Source organism: Lissotriton helveticus, chromosome 7 (genome assembly GCF_964261635.1).
Source record: "Lissotriton helveticus chromosome 7, aLisHel1.1, whole genome shotgun sequence".
In the NCBI taxonomy this organism is placed as follows: Eukaryota; Metazoa; Chordata; class Amphibia; order Caudata; family Salamandridae; genus Lissotriton; species Lissotriton helveticus.
The window spans coordinates 67,214,688-67,234,428 of record NC_136068.1 but is presented as its reverse complement, the minus strand read 5'-3'; the positions used below and the strand labels follow the sequence as shown (position 1 = coordinate 67,234,428).

The 19,741-nt window shown below is 46.2% G+C and overlaps 1 protein-coding gene across 1 annotated transcript in view; it reads right to left on the bottom strand.

Annotated features, from left to right (window-relative positions):
- LOC144768928 (alpha-2-macroglobulin-like protein 1) overlaps nt 1-19,741 on the bottom strand; it is a 451,046-nt gene that overhangs the window by 171,218 nt on the left and 260,087 nt on the right. Inside the window, exon 17 of the mRNA XM_078652935.1 lies at nt 19,526-19,658. Within this exon, the coding sequence (XP_078509061.1) occupies nt 19,526-19,658 (133 nt within the window). The remainder of the gene's footprint in view (nt 1-19,525; nt 19,659-19,741) is intronic.

Here is a 19,741-nt window from a genome sequence, read left to right as displayed (position 1 = left end):
TTTAAACTATTAGGGGGTGGGAGCGCATCGCTGACATGCCCCAACGTAATTACCTCTTGCATGATGGTTCATGTAGTTCATGATTTCTCGCTCAATACTAAATTCAAAGTGTTCATAGCCAGTGCTGCATTATTAATTTCCAATTCGTATCCCTAGACACGTGTTTCATGATTCCTCAATCGTCAGTAGGGAAAAGACAAAAAAAGTTCATAGGTTGCAGGGCGTGCTGCCGTCATCTCTCAGGACCAGTTCCACTCACAGCATGCGGCGCAAGCTCCGGAGCTCGTCAGCTCGTCGGCTCGTGGGAGCCATTTTTAAACTATTAGGGGGTGGGAGCGCACCGCTGACATGCCCCAACGTAATTACCTCTTGCATGATGGTTCATGTAGTTCATGATTTCTAGCTCAATACTAAGTTCAAAGTGTTCATAGCCAGTGCTGCATTATTAATTTCCAATTCGTGTCCCTAGACACGTGTTTCATGATTCCTCAATCGTCAGTAGGAAAAAGACAAAAAAAAGTTCATAGGTTGCAGGGCGTGCTGCCGTCATCTCTCAGGACCAGTTCCACTCACAGCATGCGGCGCAAGCTTCAGAGCTCGTCAGCTCGTCGGCTCGTGGGAGCCATTTTTAAACTATTAGGGGGTGGGAGCGCACCGCTGACATGCCCCAACGTAATTACCTCTTGCATGATGGTTCATGTAGTTCATGATTTCTAGCTCAATACTAAGTTCAAAGTGTTCATAGCCAGTGCTGCATTATTAATTTCCAATTCGTATCCCTAGACATGTGTTTCATGATTCCTCAATCGTCAGTAGGTAAAAGACAAAAAAAATTCATAGGCTGCAGGGCATGCTGCCGTCATCTCTCAGGACCAGTTCCACTCACAGCATGCGGCGCAAGCTCCAGAGCTCGTCAGCTCGTCGGCTCGTGGGAGCCATTTTTAAACTATTAGGGGGTGGGAGCGCACCGCTGACATGCCCCAACGTAATTACCTCTTGCATGATGGTTCATGTAGTTCATGATTTCTCGCTCAATACTAAGTTCAAAGTGTTCATAGCCAGTGCTGCATTAATAATTTCCAATTCGTATCCCTAGACACGTGTTTCATGATTCCTCAATCGTCAGTAGGTAAAAGACAAAAAAAATTCATAGGCTGCAGGGCATGCTGCCGTCATCTCTCAGGACCAGTTCCACTCACAGCATGCGGCGCAAGCTCCAGAGCTCGTCAGCTCGTCGGCTCGTGGGAGCCATTTTTAAACTATTAGGGGGTGGGAGCGCACCGCTGACATGCCCCAACGTAATTACCTCTTGCATGATGGTTCATGTAGTTCATGATTTCTCGCTCAATACTAAGTTCAAAGTGTTCATAGCCAGTGCTGCATTATTAATTTTCAATTCGTATCCCTAGACACGTGTTTCATGATTTGTCAATCGTCAGTAGGGAACAGACAAAAAAAGTTCATAGGTTGCAGGGCGTGCTGTCGTCATCTCTCAGGACCAGTTCCACTCACAGCATGCGGCGCAAGCTCCAGAGCTCGTCAGCTCGTCGGCTCGTGGGAGCCATTTTTAAACTATTAGGGGGTGGGAGCGCACCGCTGACATGCCCCAACGTAATTACCTCTTGCATGATGGTTCATGTAGTTCATAATTTCTCGCTCAATACTAAGTTCAAAGTGTTCATAGCCAGTGCTGCATTATTAATTTCCAATTCGTATCCCTACACACGTGTTTCATGATTCCTCAATCGTCAGTAGGGAAAAGACAAAAAAAGTTCATAGGTTGCAGGGCGTGCTGCCGTCATCTCTCAGGACCAGTTCCACTCACAGCATGCGGTGCAAGCTCCAGAGCTCGTCAGCTCGTCGGCTCGTGGGAGCCATTTTTAAACTATTAGGGGGTGGGAGCGCATCGCTGACATGCCCCAACGTAATTACCTCTTGCATGATGGTTCATATAGTTCATGATTTCTCGCTCAATACTAAGTTCAAAGTGTTCATAGCCAGTGCTGCATTATTAATTTCCAATTCGTATCCCTAGACACGTGTTTCATGATTCCTCAATCGTCAGTAGGGAAAAGACAAAAAAAGTTCATAGGTTGCAGGGCGTGCTGCCGTCATCTCTCAGGACCAGTTCCACTCACAGCATGCGGTGCAAGCTCCAGAGCTCGTCAGCTCGTCGGCTCGTGGGAGCCATTTTTAAACTATTAGGGGGTGGGAGCGCACCGCTGACATGCCCCAACGTAATTACCTCTTGCATGATGGTTCATGTAGTTCATGATTTCTAGCTCAATACTAAGTTCAAAGTGTTCATAGCCAGTGCTGCATTATTAATTTCCAATTCATATCCCTAGACACGTGTTTCATGATTCCTCAATCGTCAGTAGGGAAAAGACAAAAAAAGTTCATAGGTTGCAGGGCGTGCTGCCGTCATCTCTCAGGACCAGTTCCACTCACAGCATGCGGCGCAAGCTCCAGAGCTCGTCAGCTCGCCGGCTCGTGGGACCATTTTTAAACTATTAGGGGGTGGGAGCGCACCTCTGACATGCCTCAAGGTAATTACCTCTTGCATGATGGTTCATGTAGTTCATGATTTCTCGCTCAATACTAAGTTCAAAGTGTTCATAGCCAGTGCTGCATTATTAATTTCCAATTCGTGTCCCTAGACACGTGTTTCATGATTCCTCAATCGTCAGTAGGAAAAAGACAAAAAAAAGTTCATAGGTTGCAGGGCGTGCTGCCGTCATCTCTCAGGACCAGTTCCACTCACAGCATGCGGCGCAAGCTCCAGAGCTCGTCAGCTCGTGGGAGCCATTTTTAAACTATTAGGGGGTGGGAGCGCACCGCTGACATGCCCCAACGTAATTACCTCTTGCATGATGGTTCATGTAGTTCATGATTTCTAACTCAATACTAAGTTCAAAGTGTTCATAGCCAGTGCTGCATTATTAATTTCCAATTCGTATCCCTAGACACGTGTTTCATGATTCCTCAATCGTCAGTAGGGAAAAGACAAAAAAAGTTCATAGGTTGCAGGGCGTGCTGCCGTCATCTCTCAGGACCAGTTCCACTCACAGCATGCGGCGCAAGCTCCAGAGCTCGTCAGCTCGTCGGCTCGTGGGAGCCATTTTTAAACTATTAGGGGGTGGGAGCGCATCGCTGACATGCCCCAACGTAATTACCTCTTGCATGATGGTTCATGTAGTTCATGATTTCTCGCTCAATACTAAATTCAAAGTGTTCATAGCCAGTGCTGCATTATTAATTTCCAATTCGTATCCCTAGACACGTGTTTCATGATTCCTCAATCGTCAGTAGGGAAAAGACAAAAAAAGTTCATAGGTTGCAGGACGTGCTGCCGTCATCTCTCAGGACCAGTTCCACTCACAGCATGCGGCGCAAGCTCCGGAGCTCGTCAGCTCGTCGGCTCGTGGGAGCCATTTTTAAACTATTAGGGGGTGGGAGCGCACCGCTGACATGCCCCAACGTAATTACCTCTTGCATGATGGTTCATGTAGTTCATGATTTCTAGCTCAATACTAAGTTCAAAGTGTTCATAGCCAGTGCTGCATTATTAATTTCCAATTCGTGTCCCTAGACACGTGTTTCATGATTCCTCAATCGTCAGTAGGAAAAATTACAAAAAAAAGTTCATAGGTTGCAGGGCGTGCTGCCGTCATCTCTCAGGACCAGTTCCACTCACAGCATGCGGCGCAAGCTTCAGAGCTCGTCAGCTCGTCGGCTCCTGGGAGCCATTTTTAAACTATTAGGGGGTGGGAGCGCACCGCTGACATGCCCCAACGTAATTACCTCTTGCATGATGGTTCATGTAGTTCATGATTTCTAGCTCAATACTAAGTTCAAAGTGTTCATAGCCAGTGCTGCATTATTAATTTCCAATTCGTATCCCTAGACACGTGTTTCATGATTCCTCAATCGTCAGTAGGGAAAAGACAAAAAAAGTTCATAGGTTGCAGGGCGTGCTGCCGTCATCTCTCAGGACCAGTTCCATTCACTGCATGCGGCGCAAGCTCCAGAGCTCGTCAGCTCGTCGGCTCGTGGGAACCATTTTTAAACTATTAGTGGGTGGGAGCGCACCGCTGACATGCCCCAACGTAATTACCTCTTGCATGATGGTTCATGTAGTTCATGATTTCTAGCTCAATACTACGTTCAAAGTGTTCATAGCCAGTGCTGCATTATTAATTTCCAATTCATATCCCTAGATACGTGTTTCATGATTCCTCAATCGTCAGTAGGGAAAAGACAAAAAAAGTTCATAGGTTGCAGGGCGTGCTGCCGTCATCTCTCAGGACCAGTTCCACTCACAGCATGCGGCGCAAGCTCCAGAGCTCGTCAGCTCGCCGGCTCGTGGGAGCCATTTTTAAACTATTAGGGGGTGGGAGCGCACCTCTGACATGCCCCAACGTAATTACCTCTTGCATGATGGTTCATGTAGTTCATGATTTCTCGCTCAATACTAAGTTCAAAGTGTTCATAGCCAGTGCTGCATTAATAATTTCCAATTCGTATCCCTAGACACGTGTTTCATGATTCCTCAATCGTCAGTTGGGAAAAGACAAAAAAAAGTTCATAGGTTGCAGGGCGTGCTGCCGTCATCTCTCAGGACCAGTTCCACTCACAGCATGCGGCGCAAGCTTCAGAGCTTGTCAGCTCGTCGGCTCGTGGGAGCCATTTTTAAACTATTAGGGGGTGGGAGCGCCCCGCTGACATGCCCCAACGTAATTACCTCTTGCATGATAATTCATGTAGTTCATGATTTCTAGCTCAATACTAAGTTCAAAGTGTTCATAGCCAGTGCTGCATTATTAATTTCCAATTCGTATCCTTAGACACGTGTTTCATGATTCCTCAATCGTCAGTAGGGAAAAGACAAAAAAAGTTCATAGGTTGCAGGGCGTGCTGCCGTCATCTCTCAGGACCAGTTCCACTCACAGCATGCGGCGCAAGCTCCAGAGCTCGACAGCTCGTCGGCTCGTGGGAGCCATTTTTAAACTATTAGGGGGTGGGAGCGCATCGCTGACATGCCCCAACGTAATTACCTCTTGCATGATGGTTCATGTAGTTCATGATTTCTCGCTCAATACTAAGTTCAAAGTGTTCATAGCCAGTGCTGCATTATTAATTTCCAATTCGTATCCCTAGACACGTGTTTCATGATTCCTCAATCGTCAGTAGGGAAAAGACAAAAAAAGTTCATAGGTTGCAGGGCGTGCTGCCGTCATCTCTCAGGACCAGTTCCACTCACAGCATGCGGCGCAAGCTCCGGAGCTCGTCAGCTCGTCGGCTCGTGGGAGCCATTTTTAAACTATTAGGGGGTGGGAGCGCACCGCTGACATGCCCCAACGTAATTACCTCTTGCATGATGGTTCATGTAGTTCATGATTTCTAGCTCAATACTAAGTTCAAAGTGTTCATAGCCAGTGCTGCATTATTAATTTCCAATTCATATCCCTAGACACGTGTTTCATGATTCCTCAATCGTCAGTAGGGAAAAGACAAAAAAAGTTCATAGGTTGCAGGGCGTGCTGCCGTCATCTCTCAGGACCAGTTCCACTCACAGCATGCGGCGCAAGCTCCAGAGCTCGTCAGCTCGCCGGCTCGTGGGACCATTTTTAAACTATTAGGGGGTGGGAGCGCACCTCTGACATGCCTCAAGGTAATTACCTCTTGCATGATGGTTCATGTAGTTCATGATTTCTCGCTCAATACTAAGTTCAAAGTGTTCATAGCCAGTGCTGCATTATTAATTTCCAATTCGTGTCCCTAGACACGTGTTTCATGATTCCTCAATCGTCAGTAGGAAAAAGACAAAAAAAAGTTCATAGGTTGCAGGGCGTGCTGCCGTCATCTCTCAGGACCAGTTCCACTCACAGCATGCGGCGCAAGCTCCAGAGCTCGTCAGCTCGTGGGAGCCATTTTTAAACTATTAGGGGGTGGGAGCGCACCGCTGACATGCCCCAACGTAATTACCTCTTGCATGATGGTTCATGTAGTTCATGATTTCTAGCTCAATACTAAGTTCAAAGTGTTCATAGCCAGTGCTGCATTATTAATTTCCAATTCGTATCCCTAGACACGTGTTTCATGATTCCTCAATCGTCAGTAGGGAAAAGACAAAAAAAGTTCATAGGTTGCAGGGCGTGCTGCCGTCATCTCTCAGGACCAGTTCCACTCACAGCATGCGGCGCAAGCTCCAGAGCTCGTCAGCTCGTCGGCTCGTGGGAGCCATTTTTAAACTATTAGGGGGTGGGAGCGCATCGCTGACATGCCCCAACGTAATTACCTCTTGCATGATGGTTCATGTAGTTCATGATTTCTCGCTCAATACTAAATTCAAAGTGTTCATAGCCAGTGCTGCATTATTAATTTCCAATTCGTATCCCTAGACACGTGTTTCATGATTCCTCAATCGTCAGTAGGGAAAAGACAAAAAAAGTTCATAGGTTGCAGGGCGTGCTGCCGTCATCTCTCAGGACCAGTTCCACTCACAGCATGCGGCGCAAGCTCCGGAGCTCGTCAGCTCGTCGGCTCGTGGGAGCCATTTTTAAACTATTAGGGGGTGGGAGCGCACCGCTGACATGCCCCAACGTAATTACCTCTTGCATGATGGTTCATGTAGTTCATGATTTCTAGCTCAATACTAAGTTCAAAGTGTTCATAGCCAGTGCTGCATTATTAATTTCCAATTCGTGTCCCTAGACACGTGTTTCATGATTCCTCAATCGTCAGTAGGAAAAAGACAAAAAAAAGTTCATAGGTTGCAGGGCGTGCTGCCGTCATCTCTCAGGACCAGTTCCACTCACAGCATGCGGCGCAAGCTTCAGAGCTCGTCAGCTCGTCGGCTCGTGGGAGCCATTTTTAAACTATTAGGGGGTGGGAGCGCACCGCTGACATGCCCCAACGTAATTACCTCTTGCATGATGGTTCATGTAGTTCATGATTTCTAGCTCAATACTAAGTTCAAAGTGTTCATAGCCAGTGCTGCATTATTAATTTCCAATTCGTATCCCTAGACATGTGTTTCATGATTCCTCAATCGTCAGTAGGTAAAAGACAAAAAAAATTCATAGGCTGCAGGGCATGCTGCCGTCATCTCTCAGGACCAGTTCCACTCACAGCATGCGGCGCAAGCTCCAGAGCTCGTCAGCTCGTCGGCTCGTGGGAGCCATTTTTAAACTATTAGGGGGTGGGAGCGCACCGCTGACATGCCCCAACGTAATTACCTCTTGCATGATGGTTCATGTAGTTCATGATTTCTCGCTCAATACTAAGTTCAAAGTGTTCATAGCCAGTGCTGCATTAATAATTTCCAATTCGTATCCCTAGACACGTGTTTCATGATTCCTCAATCGTCAGTAGGTAAAAGACAAAAAAAATTCATAGGCTGCAGGGCATGCTGCCGTCATCTCTCAGGACCAGTTCCACTCACAGCATGCGGCGCAAGCTCCAGAGCTCGTCAGCTCGTCGGCTCGTGGGAGCCATTTTTAAACTATTAGGGGGTGGGAGCGCACCGCTGACATGCCCCAACGTAATTACCTCTTGCATGATGGTTCATGTAGTTCATGATTTCTCGCTCAATACTAAGTTCAAAGTGTTCATAGCCAGTGCTGCATTATTAATTTTCAATTCGTATCCCTAGACACGTGTTTCATGATTTGTCAATCGTCAGTAGGGAACAGACAAAAAAAGTTCATAGGTTGCAGGGCGTGCTGTCGTCATCTCTCAGGACCAGTTCCACTCACAGCATGCGGCGCAAGCTCCAGAGCTCGTCAGCTCGTCGGCTCGTGGGAGCCATTTTTAAACTATTAGGGGGTGGGAGCGCACCGCTGACATGCCCCAACGTAATTACCTCTTGCATGATGGTTCATGTAGTTCATAATTTCTCGCTCAATACTAAGTTCAAAGTGTTCATAGCCAGTGCTGCATTATTAATTTCCAATTCGTATCCCTACACACGTGTTTCATGATTCCTCAATCGTCAGTAGGGAAAAGACAAAAAAAGTTCATAGGTTGCAGGGCGTGCTGCCGTCATCTCTCAGGACCAGTTCCACTCACAGCATGCGGTGCAAGCTCCAGAGCTCGTCAGCTCGTCGGCTCGTGGGAGCCATTTTTAAACTATTAGGGGGTGGGAGCGCATCGCTGACATGCCCCAACGTAATTACCTCTTGCATGATGGTTCATATAGTTCATGATTTCTCGCTCAATACTAAGTTCAAAGTGTTCATAGCCAGTGCTGCATTATTAATTTCCAATTCGTATCCCTAGACACGTGTTTCATGATTCCTCAATCGTCAGTAGGGAAAAGACAAAAAAAGTTCATAGGTTGCAGGGCGTGCTGCCGTCATCTCTCAGGACCAGTTCCACTCACAGCATGCGGTGCAAGCTCCAGAGCTCGTCAGCTCGTCGGCTCGTGGGAGCCATTTTTAAACTATTAGGGGGTGGGAGCGCACCGCTGACATGCCCCAACGTAATTACCTCTTGCATGATGGTTCATGTAGTTCATGATTTCTAGCTCAATACTAAGTTCAAAGTGTTCATAGCCAGTGCTGCATTATTAATTTCCAATTCATATCCCTAGACACGTGTTTCATGATTCCTCAATCGTCAGTAGGGAAAAGACAAAAAAAGTTCATAGGTTGCAGGGCGTGCTGCCGTCATCTCTCAGGACCAGTTCCACTCACAGCATGCGGCGCAAGCTCCAGAGCTCGTCAGCTCGCCGGCTCGTGGGACCATTTTTAAACTATTAGGGGGTGGGAGCGCACCTCTGACATGCCTCAAGGTAATTACCTCTTGCATGATGGTTCATGTAGTTCATGATTTCTCGCTCAATACTAAGTTCAAAGTGTTCATAGCCAGTGCTGCATTATTAATTTCCAATTCGTGTCCCTAGACACGTGTTTCATGATTCCTCAATCGTCAGTAGGAAAAAGACAAAAAAAAGTTCATAGGTTGCAGGGCGTGCTGCCGTCATCTCTCAGGACCAGTTCCACTCACAGCATGCGGCGCAAGCTCCAGAGCTCGTCAGCTCGTGGGAGCCATTTTTAAACTATTAGGGGGTGGGAGCGCACCGCTGACATGCCCCAACGTAATTACCTCTTGCATGATGGTTCATGTAGTTCATGATTTCTAACTCAATACTAAGTTCAAAGTGTTCATAGCCAGTGCTGCATTATTAATTTCCAATTCGTATCCCTAGACACGTGTTTCATGATTCCTCAATCGTCAGTAGGGAAAAGACAAAAAAAGTTCATAGGTTGCAGGGCGTGCTGCCGTCATCTCTCAGGACCAGTTCCACTCACAGCATGCGGCGCAAGCTCCAGAGCTCGTCAGCTCGTCGGCTCGTGGGAGCCATTTTTAAACTATTAGGGGGTGGGAGCGCATCGCTGACATGCCCCAACGTAATTACCTCTTGCATGATGGTTCATGTAGTTCATGATTTCTCGCTCAATACTAAATTCAAAGTGTTCATAGCCAGTGCTGCATTATTAATTTCCAATTCGTATCCCTAGACACGTGTTTCATGATTCCTCAATCGTCAGTAGGGAAAAGACAAAAAAAGTTCATAGGTTGCAGGGCGTGCTGCCGTCATCTCTCAGGACCAGTTCCACTCACAGCATGCGGCGCAAGCTCCGGAGCTCGTCAGCTCGTCGGCTCGTGGGAGCCATTTTTAAACTATTAGGGGGTGGGAGCGCACCGCTGACATGCCCCAACGTAATTACCTCTTGCATGATGGTTCATGTAGTTCATGATTTCTAGCTCAATACTAAGTTCAAAGTGTTCATAGCCAGTGCTGCATTATTAATTTCCAATTCGTGTCCCTAGACACGTGTTTCATGATTCCTCAATCGTCAGTAGGAAAAAGACAAAAAAAAGTTCATAGGTTGCAGGGCGTGCTGCCGTCATCTCTCAGGACCAGTTCCACTCACAGCATGCGGCGCAAGCTTCAGAGCTCGTCAGCTCGTCGGCTCGTGGGAGCCATTTTTAAACTATTAGGGGGTGGGAGCGCACCGCTGACATGCCCCAACGTAATTACCTCTTGCATGATGGTTCATGTAGTTCATGATTTCTAGCTCAATACTAAGTTCAAAGTGTTCATAGCCAGTGCTGCATTATTAATTTCCAATTCGTATCCCTAGACACGTGTTTCATGATTCCTCAATCGTCAGTAGGGAAAAGACAAAAAAAGTTCATAGGTTGCAGGGCGTGCTGCCGTCATCTCTCAGGACCAGTTCCATTCACTGCATGCGGCGCAAGCTCCAGAGCTCGTCAGCTCGTCGGCTCGTGGGAACCATTTTTAAACTATTAGTGGGTGGGAGCGCACCGCTGACATGCCCCAACGTAATTACCTCTTGCATGATGGTTCATGTAGTTCATGATTTCTAGCTCAATACTAAGTTCAAAGTGTTCATAGCCAGTGCTGCATTATTAATTTCCAATTCATATCCCTAGATACGTGTTTCATGATTCCTCAATCGTCAGTAGGGAAAAGACAAAAAAAGTTCATAGGTTGCAGGGCGTGCTGCCGTCATCTCTCAGGACCAGTTCCACTCACAGCATGCGGCGCAAGCTCCAGAGCTCGTCAGCTCGCCGGCTCGTGGGAGCCATTTTTAAACTATTAGGGGGTGGGAGCGCACCTCTGACATGCCCCAACGTAATTACCTCTTGCATGATGGTTCATGTAGTTCATGATTTCTCGCTCAATACTAAGTTCAAAGTGTTCATAGCCAGTGCTGCATTAATAATTTCCAATTCGTATCCCTAGACACGTGTTTCATGATTCCTCAATCGTCAGTTGGGAAAAGACAAAAAAAAGTTCATAGGTTGCAGGGCGTGCTGCCGTCATCTCTCAGGACCAGTTCCACTCACAGCATGCGGCGCAAGCTTCAGAGCTTGTCAGCTCGTCGGCTCGTGGGAGCCATTTTTAAACTATTAGGGGGTGGGAGCGCCCCGCTGACATGCCCCAACGTAATTACCTCTTGCATGATAATTCATGTAGTTCATGATTTCTAGCTCAATACTAAGTTCAAAGTGTTCATAGCCAGTGCTGCATTATTAATTTCCAATTCGTATCCTTAGACACGTGTTTCATGATTCCTCAATCGTCAGTAGGGAAAAGACAAAAAAAGTTCATAGGTTGCAGGGCGTGCTGCCGTCATCTCTCAGGACCAGTTCCACTCACAGCATGCGGCGCAAGCTCCAGAGCTCGACAGCTCGTCGGCTCGTGGGAGCCATTTTTAAACTATTAGGGGGTGGGAGCGCATCGCTGACATGCCCCAACGTAATTACCTCTTGCATGATGGTTCATGTAGTTCATGATTTCTCGCTCAATACTAAGTTCAAAGTGTTCATAGCCAGTGCTGCATTATTAATTTCCAATTCGTATCCCTAGACACGTGTTTCATGATTCCTCAATCGTCAGTAGGGAAAAGACAAAAAAAGTTCATAGGTTGCAGGGCGTGCTGCCGTCATCTCTCAGGACCAGTTCCACTCACAGCATGCGGCGCAAGCTCCGGAGCTCGTCAGCTCGTCGGCTCGTGGGAGCCATTTTTAAACTATTAGGGGGTGGGAGCGCACCGCTGACATGCCCCAACGTAATTACCTCTTGCATGATGGTTCATGTAGTTCATGATTTCTAGCTCAATACTAAGTTCAAAGTGTTCATAGCCAGTGCTGCATTATTAATTTCCAATTCATATCCCTAGACACGTGTTTCATGATTCCTCAATCGTCAGTAGGGAAAAGACAAAAAAAGTTCATAGGTTGCAGGGCGTGCTGCCGTCATCTCTCAGGACCAGTTCCACTCACAGCATGCGGCGCAAGCTCCAGAGCTCGTCAGCTCGCCGGCTCGTGGGACCATTTTTAAACTATTAGGGGGTGGGAGCGCACCTCTGACATGCCTCAAGGTAATTACCTCTTGCATGATGGTTCATGTAGTTCATGATTTCTCGCTCAATACTAAGTTCAAAGTGTTCATAGCTAGTGCTGCATTATTAATTTCCAATTCGTGTCCCTAGACACGTGTTTCATGATTCCTCAATCGTCAGTAGGAAAAAGACAAAAAAAAGTTCATAGGTTGCAGGGCGTGCTGCCGTCATCTCTCAGGACCAGTTCCACTCACAGCATGCGGCGCAAGCTTCAGAGCTCGTCAGCTCGTCGGCTCGTGGGAGCCATTTTTAAACTATTAGGGGGTGGGAGCGCACCGCTGACATGCCCCAACGTAATTACCTCTTGCATGATGGTTCATGTAGTTCATGATTTCTAGCTCAATACTAAGTTCAAAGTGTTCATAGCCAGTGCTGCATTATTAATTTCCAATTCGTATCCCTAGACACGTGTTTCATGATTCCTCAATCGTCAGTAGGGAAAAGACAAAAAAAGTTCATAGGTTGCAGGGCGTGCTGCCGTCATCTCTCAGGACCAGTTCCATTCACAGTATGCGGCGCAAGCTCCAGAGCTCGTCAGCTCGTCGGCTCGTGGGAGCCATTTTTAAACTATTAGGGGGTGGGAGCGCACCGCTGACATGCCCCAACGTAATTACCTCTTGCATGATGGTTACTGTAGTTCATGATTTCTAGCTCAATACTAAGTTCAAAGTGTTCATAGCCAGTGCTGCATTATTCATTTCCAATTCATATCCCTAGACACGTGTTTCATGATTCCTCAATCGTCAGTAGGGAAAAGACAAAAAAAGTTCATAGGTTGCAGGGCGTGCTGCCGTCATCTCTCAGGACCAGTTCCACTCACAGCATGCGGCGCAAGCTCCAGAGCTCGTCAGCTCGCCGGCTCGTGGGAGCCATTTTTAAACTATTAGGGGGTGGGAGCGCACTCTGACATGCCCCAACGTAATTACCTCTTGCATGATGGTTCATGTAGTTCATGATTTCTCGCTCAATACTAAGTTCAAAGTGTTCATAGCCAGTGCTGCATTATTAATTTCCAATTCGTATCCCTAGACACGTGTTTCATGATTCCTCAATCGTCAGTTGGGAAAAGACAAAAAAAAGTTCATAGGTTGCAGGGCGTGCTGCCGTCATCTCTCAGGACCAGTTCCACTCACAGCATGCGGCGCAAGCTCCAGAGTTTGTCAGCTCGTCGGCTCGTGGGAGCCATTTTTAAACTATTAGGGGGTGGGAGCGCACCGCTGACATGCCCCAACGTAATTACCTCTTGCATGATGGTTCATGTAGTTCATGATTTCTCGCTCAATACTAAGTTCATTGCAAGTGCACACTGTTCAGAGCGTCCATCTTGTAAAAATGGATGTTCATCCTTCAAGACCCTGGAAATGTCTGAACCCGCATCTCCGGGCTCAGCGGAGCTGGTTTCATTTCAGGAGACACTTAAAAGCACGACTAAGTAACACATGAACTGCGAGAGTAGGAATTGCTCGATCATCAAGTGTTAGCATCAAGAAAAGAGACTCAACAAACAACCATAGACAAACAGAAAAAGAAAAACCATATACAATCATTATAAATAGGGGGCAAACAAAAGCTGTATAGAAGAAAACAAGCGATGAAGAAAATTAACAAAGCAAAAAGGGCACCCAAAGAAAAGGTTAAGTACCAAAAAAGACTGAAGAGGTACTTCACCCACTTAAAACCTATTGCATGACGGCCATTAGCTGGTACTTGTTTCTGCTTTACCTTCATCTCATCCTACACCCCTTCCCTCTATTTCTCCACATACTCCCACATTTTCAAAGAGCTCAGTTGCTTTGTGGCATGGATGGCACTATACATAGACACTAGGGGCCAGATGTAGGTAATTTCGATTTACCGACTCTTAAATACCGACCCATACCGAATCGGTATTTAAGAGTCGGTAAATTTGAAGGAGGCAGATGTAGGTAAAAAATTACCGATTCTGTAAGAGTCGGTATTTACCGATTCTGTAAATACCGAATCTGTATTTCACATTGATTCCTATGGGCCTTGAAGCCCATAGGAATCAATGGGAAATACAGAATCGGTATTTACAGAATCGGTAAATACCGAATCCTGCAAGGGTGCAGGGGGTGTCACTTTGACACCCTCTAGCCCCCCAACTACAGGCTTGTGTCCCTAAGGGCATGTCTGTGTGTCATATTGCACAGGTGTGCATGCACAGATGTGCATGCACACCTGAATTCGGTATTTTACCACCCAATAGGATTGGGTGGTAAAATACCGACTCTTAAGGGCCTGTGGCACTCTCAGGAGTGTCATCTACATATGGATTTACAGAATCAGTATGTTTACCGATTTGGTAAAATACCGAAGTGGTAAATTTACAGAATCGGTAAATATACCGATTCTGTAAATTCCGACCCACCTACATCTCAAAAGCCAAATACCGGTCGGTAACGGCCGAAATCGGCCGTTACCGACCGGTATTTGGCTACCTACATCTGGCCCCATATATACTTAAAAAAAAACAACGGCGGGAACTCAAAATAAATGTAGGCAATTTTTGAGAAAAGTAATACAACAAATGACAGAACACTGAACGTAATATATATACAAAAATAGGTGGCACAAAACAGGAAATCAAGAATAGGAAAATAAAATGAATACAAATTCAAGTGACAAATGTCAAAAAAGAAATAAAAACTGGGGAAGCAAAGGAGAAAACATGGAAGAACAAGTAACTGAAATGACGAATTAGAAAAGAAAAAAGGAGGTTGGGTAAAATAAACGCAACATTAAATTGGCGAAACAAGAGTAAAACCAAGGACTCAAGCAAAAAACATGAAATGAAGCAAAAGTAGGGAAAAATAAATATCAATGGCTATACTTTTAATTGGAAAGTACTGGCACTTCTCAGAAACAAGCAGGTACTCTGCTACAGAGTACCTGCACTTCTGTTTTTCCATTTCAAGCACTGGGTGAAAGCAAGTTCCAGCCACCAATAAACAGTGAAGTGAAAGGTTTTTTTTTTTTTACTCAATAGCACAGCAAGCACAGAAGTCAAAGCTTTTGAAACGCAAAACCACCATAGCAGAAAGGCTGAAACAAAGTTAATACAACAGATCTATACTTTAACTTCCTACCATACAGGAAATGTTTTCTGCTTGCATTTTCTTCAATATTAGGAAGAATTACTTCGGTCTGCCAATTAATGGCAAACTATGTGAGGCTTGTGAAGAATGTTTTGAAGTTAAGTATATACCCCTACTTCCAAAACCGAGGCCATTACAACGGAAAACAAGCACTGGCAAAAAGAATACGCCCAATTTAAAGGGTTAACAAGAGGACAGCATGCATGCTTGTATTTTGTATATGTTAGCTTGGCTTTGTCAATACATATTCGGACTCCTTGTTATAAGATAATTGACAAGACCCCAATGGTTGGCTTTTACCAAACATAGCAAACAATGTCAGGGCTATGGGAAGAAAAGTAAATATGGAAAAAAACATTCCCTGTTGATGAGAGCTCGTGTTTGATTTATTTTTTTTACTTTACATTTATATATTAATCATTCACGTTTATTATTCTTATCTCTACGATGCACATGCTTTGTCCAGATTTGGAAAATTTCCGGTGCATTGTTATCTATTTGTATGTATGTATGTGTTTATTTATTTATGTATGTATGTATGTATTTTGTTCTAAACTCGAAGTGTACTTGCCTGTATAACCAATTCATGTCATGGTGTGTGTATCCAAATTGGAAACCTGCCTTGAGACCCTTAGGGGCCGATTATGATCGCGGACGGACTTGAGTCCGTCCGCGATCACCGAGGATGAGGGAACGTCCGCATGGGCTGCGGCGTTCCCTCCTGTTCTATTAGGATGTGACCGCCATCCTGGCGGTCACATCCTCTATTTTTAACATTGCGGCGGGTGCAGCTTCAAGCTGCACCCGCAGCAATGTTAAAAATGCACGCATTGCATTTGCATGTAGAAAGTGGCAGGCACCGCGCGGTACCTGCCGCTTTCTGCATACAAATGCAGGGGGGTACCATAGGTACCCCCCATGTGCACCCCCCACCCCCCTTCACCTAGGGGGCCCACAACGGGCCCCTGCAGTGAAGATCCGTATGCTTTTCAATGGCAGTAAACCCGCCGCGGAAAAGCATATCTTGGCAGCAATCCTAATATGGCGGACGGTGTCTGAGAGACACCGCCACCATATTAGAGCTTTTCCGCCGCGGTTGTAAGCCAACCGTGGCGGAAAAGCGGCGGGCGGAAACCAGGACCCACCAGCCATCCTAATGTGGCGGTGGGTCTTTGGTGGGTCCGCAGCGGTTTTTCCGCATCCTCCGGGCCGGCGGTGGCTTCCGCCGGCCCGGAGGATGCGGAAATTCCGCAATCATAATAGGCCCCTAATGTGGTGCAGTATGTGTGGAAATGCACCGGCTTTTCAATTTTTATCAAAATTTCGGAGTGATATTTGGCGCTGCACCCACACGTGTGGCCTGGTTCCTGGCGCACATAGCCGCTGCAGCAGCACAGAGACTCTACACTGCCGCACACAGAGGAAAAAAATTAGAGGGAACATTGGTGGGGACCCCTGAAAAAGAACTATAGGGGAATAGAAATGCCTGGGCATGTTCTTTGGTCCATGCAGTGATACAGCGAGATAGACAGATGGAAATGCCTGTGGATGCTATTTGCACCATGCAGTGATACAGTGAGATACAAGGATAGAAATGCCTGGGGATGCTCTTTGCTCCCTGCAGTGATACAGTGAGATACAAGGATAGAAATGCCTGGGGATGCTCTTTGCTCCCTGCAGTGATACAGTGAGATACAAGGATAGAAATGCCTGGGGATGCTCTTTGCTCCCTGCAGTGATGCAGTGAGATACAAGGATAGACATTCCTGGGGATGCTCTTTGCTCCCTGCAGTGATGCAGTGAGATACAAGGATAGACATTCCTGGGGATGCTCTTTGCTCCCTGCAATGATACAGTGAGATACAAGGATAGAAATGCCTGGGGATGTTCTTTGCTCCCTGCAGTGATACAGTGAGATACAAGGATAGAAATGCCTGGGGATGCTCTTTGCTCCCTGCAGTGATACAGTGAGATACAAGGATAGAAATGCCTGGGGATGCTCTTTGCTCCCTGCAGTGATGCAGTGAGATACAAGGATAGACATTCCTGGGGATGCTCTTTGCTCCCTGCAATGATACAGTGAGATACAAGGATAGAAATGCCTGGGGATGCCTGCAATGATACAGTGAGATACAAGGATAGAAATGCCTGGGGATGCTCTTTGCTCCCTGCAATGATACAGTGAGATACAAGGATAGACATTCCTGGGGATGCTCTTTGCTCCCTGCAGTGATGCAGTGAGATACAAGGATAGACATTCCTGGGGATGCTCTTTGCTCCCTGCAATGATACAGTGAGATACAAGGATAGAAATGCCTGGGGATGCTCTTTGCTCCCCGAAGTGATACAGTGAGATACAAGGATAGAAATGCCTGGGGATGCTCTTTGCTCCATGCAGTGATACAGTGAGATAGAAGGATAGAAATGCCTGTGGATGCTATTTGCACCATGCAGTGAAACAGTGAGATGCAAGGATAGAAATGCCTGGGGATGCTCTTTGCTCCCCGAAGTGATACAGTGAGATACAAGGATAGAAATGCCTGGGCATGTTCTTTGCTCCCTGCAGTGATACAGTGAGATACAAGGATAGAAATGCCTGTGGATGCTATTTGCACCATGCAGTGAAACAGTGAGATGCAAGGATAGAAATGCCTGGGCATGTTCTTTGCTACCTGCAGTGATACAGTGAGATACAAGGATAGAAATGCCTGGGGATGCTCTTTGCTCTCTGCAGTGATACAGTGAGATAGAAGGATAGAAATGCCTGGGGATGCTTTTTTTTACATGCAGTGATACAGTGAGGGAGAAGGATGGGAAAGCGTGGGGATGCTCTTTGCTCCCTGCAGTGATACAGTGAGATACAAGGATAGAAATGCCTGGGGATGCTCTTTGCTCCATGCAGTGAAACAGTGAGATGCAAGGATAGAAATGCCTGGGCATGTTCTTTGCTACCTGCAGTGATACAGTGAGATACAAGGATAGAAATGCCTGGGGATGCTCTTTGCTCCCTGCAGTGATACAGTGAGATACAAGGATAGAAATGCCTGGGGATGCTCTTTGCTCTCTGCAGTGATACAGTGAGATAGAAGGATAGAAATGCCTGGGGATGCTCTTTGTGACATGCACTGATAAAGTGAAGTAGAAGAGTAGGAAAGCGTGGGGATGCTCTTTGCTCCATGCAGTGATGCAGTGAGATAGAAGGATATTCATGCCGGGGATGCTGTTTTGACATGCAGTGATGCAGTGAGGTAGAAGGATAGGAGTGACTGTGCATGGTCATTTTAAATGCAGAGGTGTAGTGAGATATCAGGATTAGAATGCCTGGGATGGTGTTTTTTACATGCAGTGATGCAGTGAGGTAGAAGGATAGGAAAGCCTGAGGATGTTCTTTTTTAATGCAGTGATGCAGCGAGATAGGATGAGAGGAATGCCTGGGGATGCTCTTTTTGATATGCAGTGATACAGTGATGTAGAAGGATAGGAAAGCCTGGGCATGGTCTTTTTTAAGTCAGTGATGCAGTGAGATAGCAGGAAAGGAATGCCTGATGATGCTCTTTTTGACATGCAGTAGTGCTGTGAGGTAGAAAGATAGGAAAGCCTGGGCATGGTCTTTTTTAATGCAGTGATGCAGTGAGCTAGCAAGAGAGGAATGCCTGGGGATGCTCTTTTTGACATGCAGTGATGCAGTGAGGTAGAAGGATAGGAGTGCCTGTGCATGGTCATTTTAAATGCAGTGGTGTAGTGAGATAGCAGGATAGGAATGCCTGGGGGTTGTTTTTTAACATGCAGTGAGGTAGAAAGATATGAAAGCCTAGGCATGGTCTTTTTTAATGCAGTGATGCAGTGAGATAGCAGGAGAGGAATGCCTAGGGATGCTCTTTTTGACATGCAGTGATACAGTGATGTAGGAAGATAAGACATCCTGGGCATGGTCTTTTTTAAGTCAGTGATGCTGTGAGATAGCAGGATAGGAATGCCTGGGGGTGTGTTTTTTGACATGCAATGATGCAGTGAGGTAAAAGGATAGGAAAGCCTGGGCATGGTCTTTTTTAATGCAGTGATGCAGTGAGATAGTAGGGTAGGAATGCCTGGGGGCTGTCTTTTGACATGCAGTGAGGTAGAAAGATAGGCAAGCGTAGGGATGTTCTTTTTCATGCAGTGATGCTGTGAGATAGCAGGATAGGAAGGCTTGGGAATGTGATTTGTATCCACACAGTCATACAGTGAGAGTGAAGGGTTCATTTTTCTGGGGTACCCTTTCTTCAATGCAGTGATGCTTTCAGATGCTGTGACGTGCGTGGGAAGCCCCTTCTTCCATGCAAGGATACAATGTAGTAGTACAGGACATTTCTGGAGGGGGGAACCTTTTAATCAGGGATACAGTGAGGATGCAGGGGGATCTTTTCTGTGCTCACCCTCGAAAAATGACTTAGTTTGTAAATGTAAACAAAGAGGCACATTACTCACCTCCCAAGACTTTTTCTTGCGTCACAGGCAATGCTGCGTCTTGCTCCATTGACTTCATATCATATGCAGAGTAGTTTTGGCAAACGACGGTTTTTTTTATGTTGGAATTCGTGAAAACCTTCAAACCGACTTCCTGTTTCCCAGAAAACAGTAACAAGAATTAAAGAAGCATAATAGATAAAGACATGTCCCATTGAGTCCATGCGGTTGATTTTC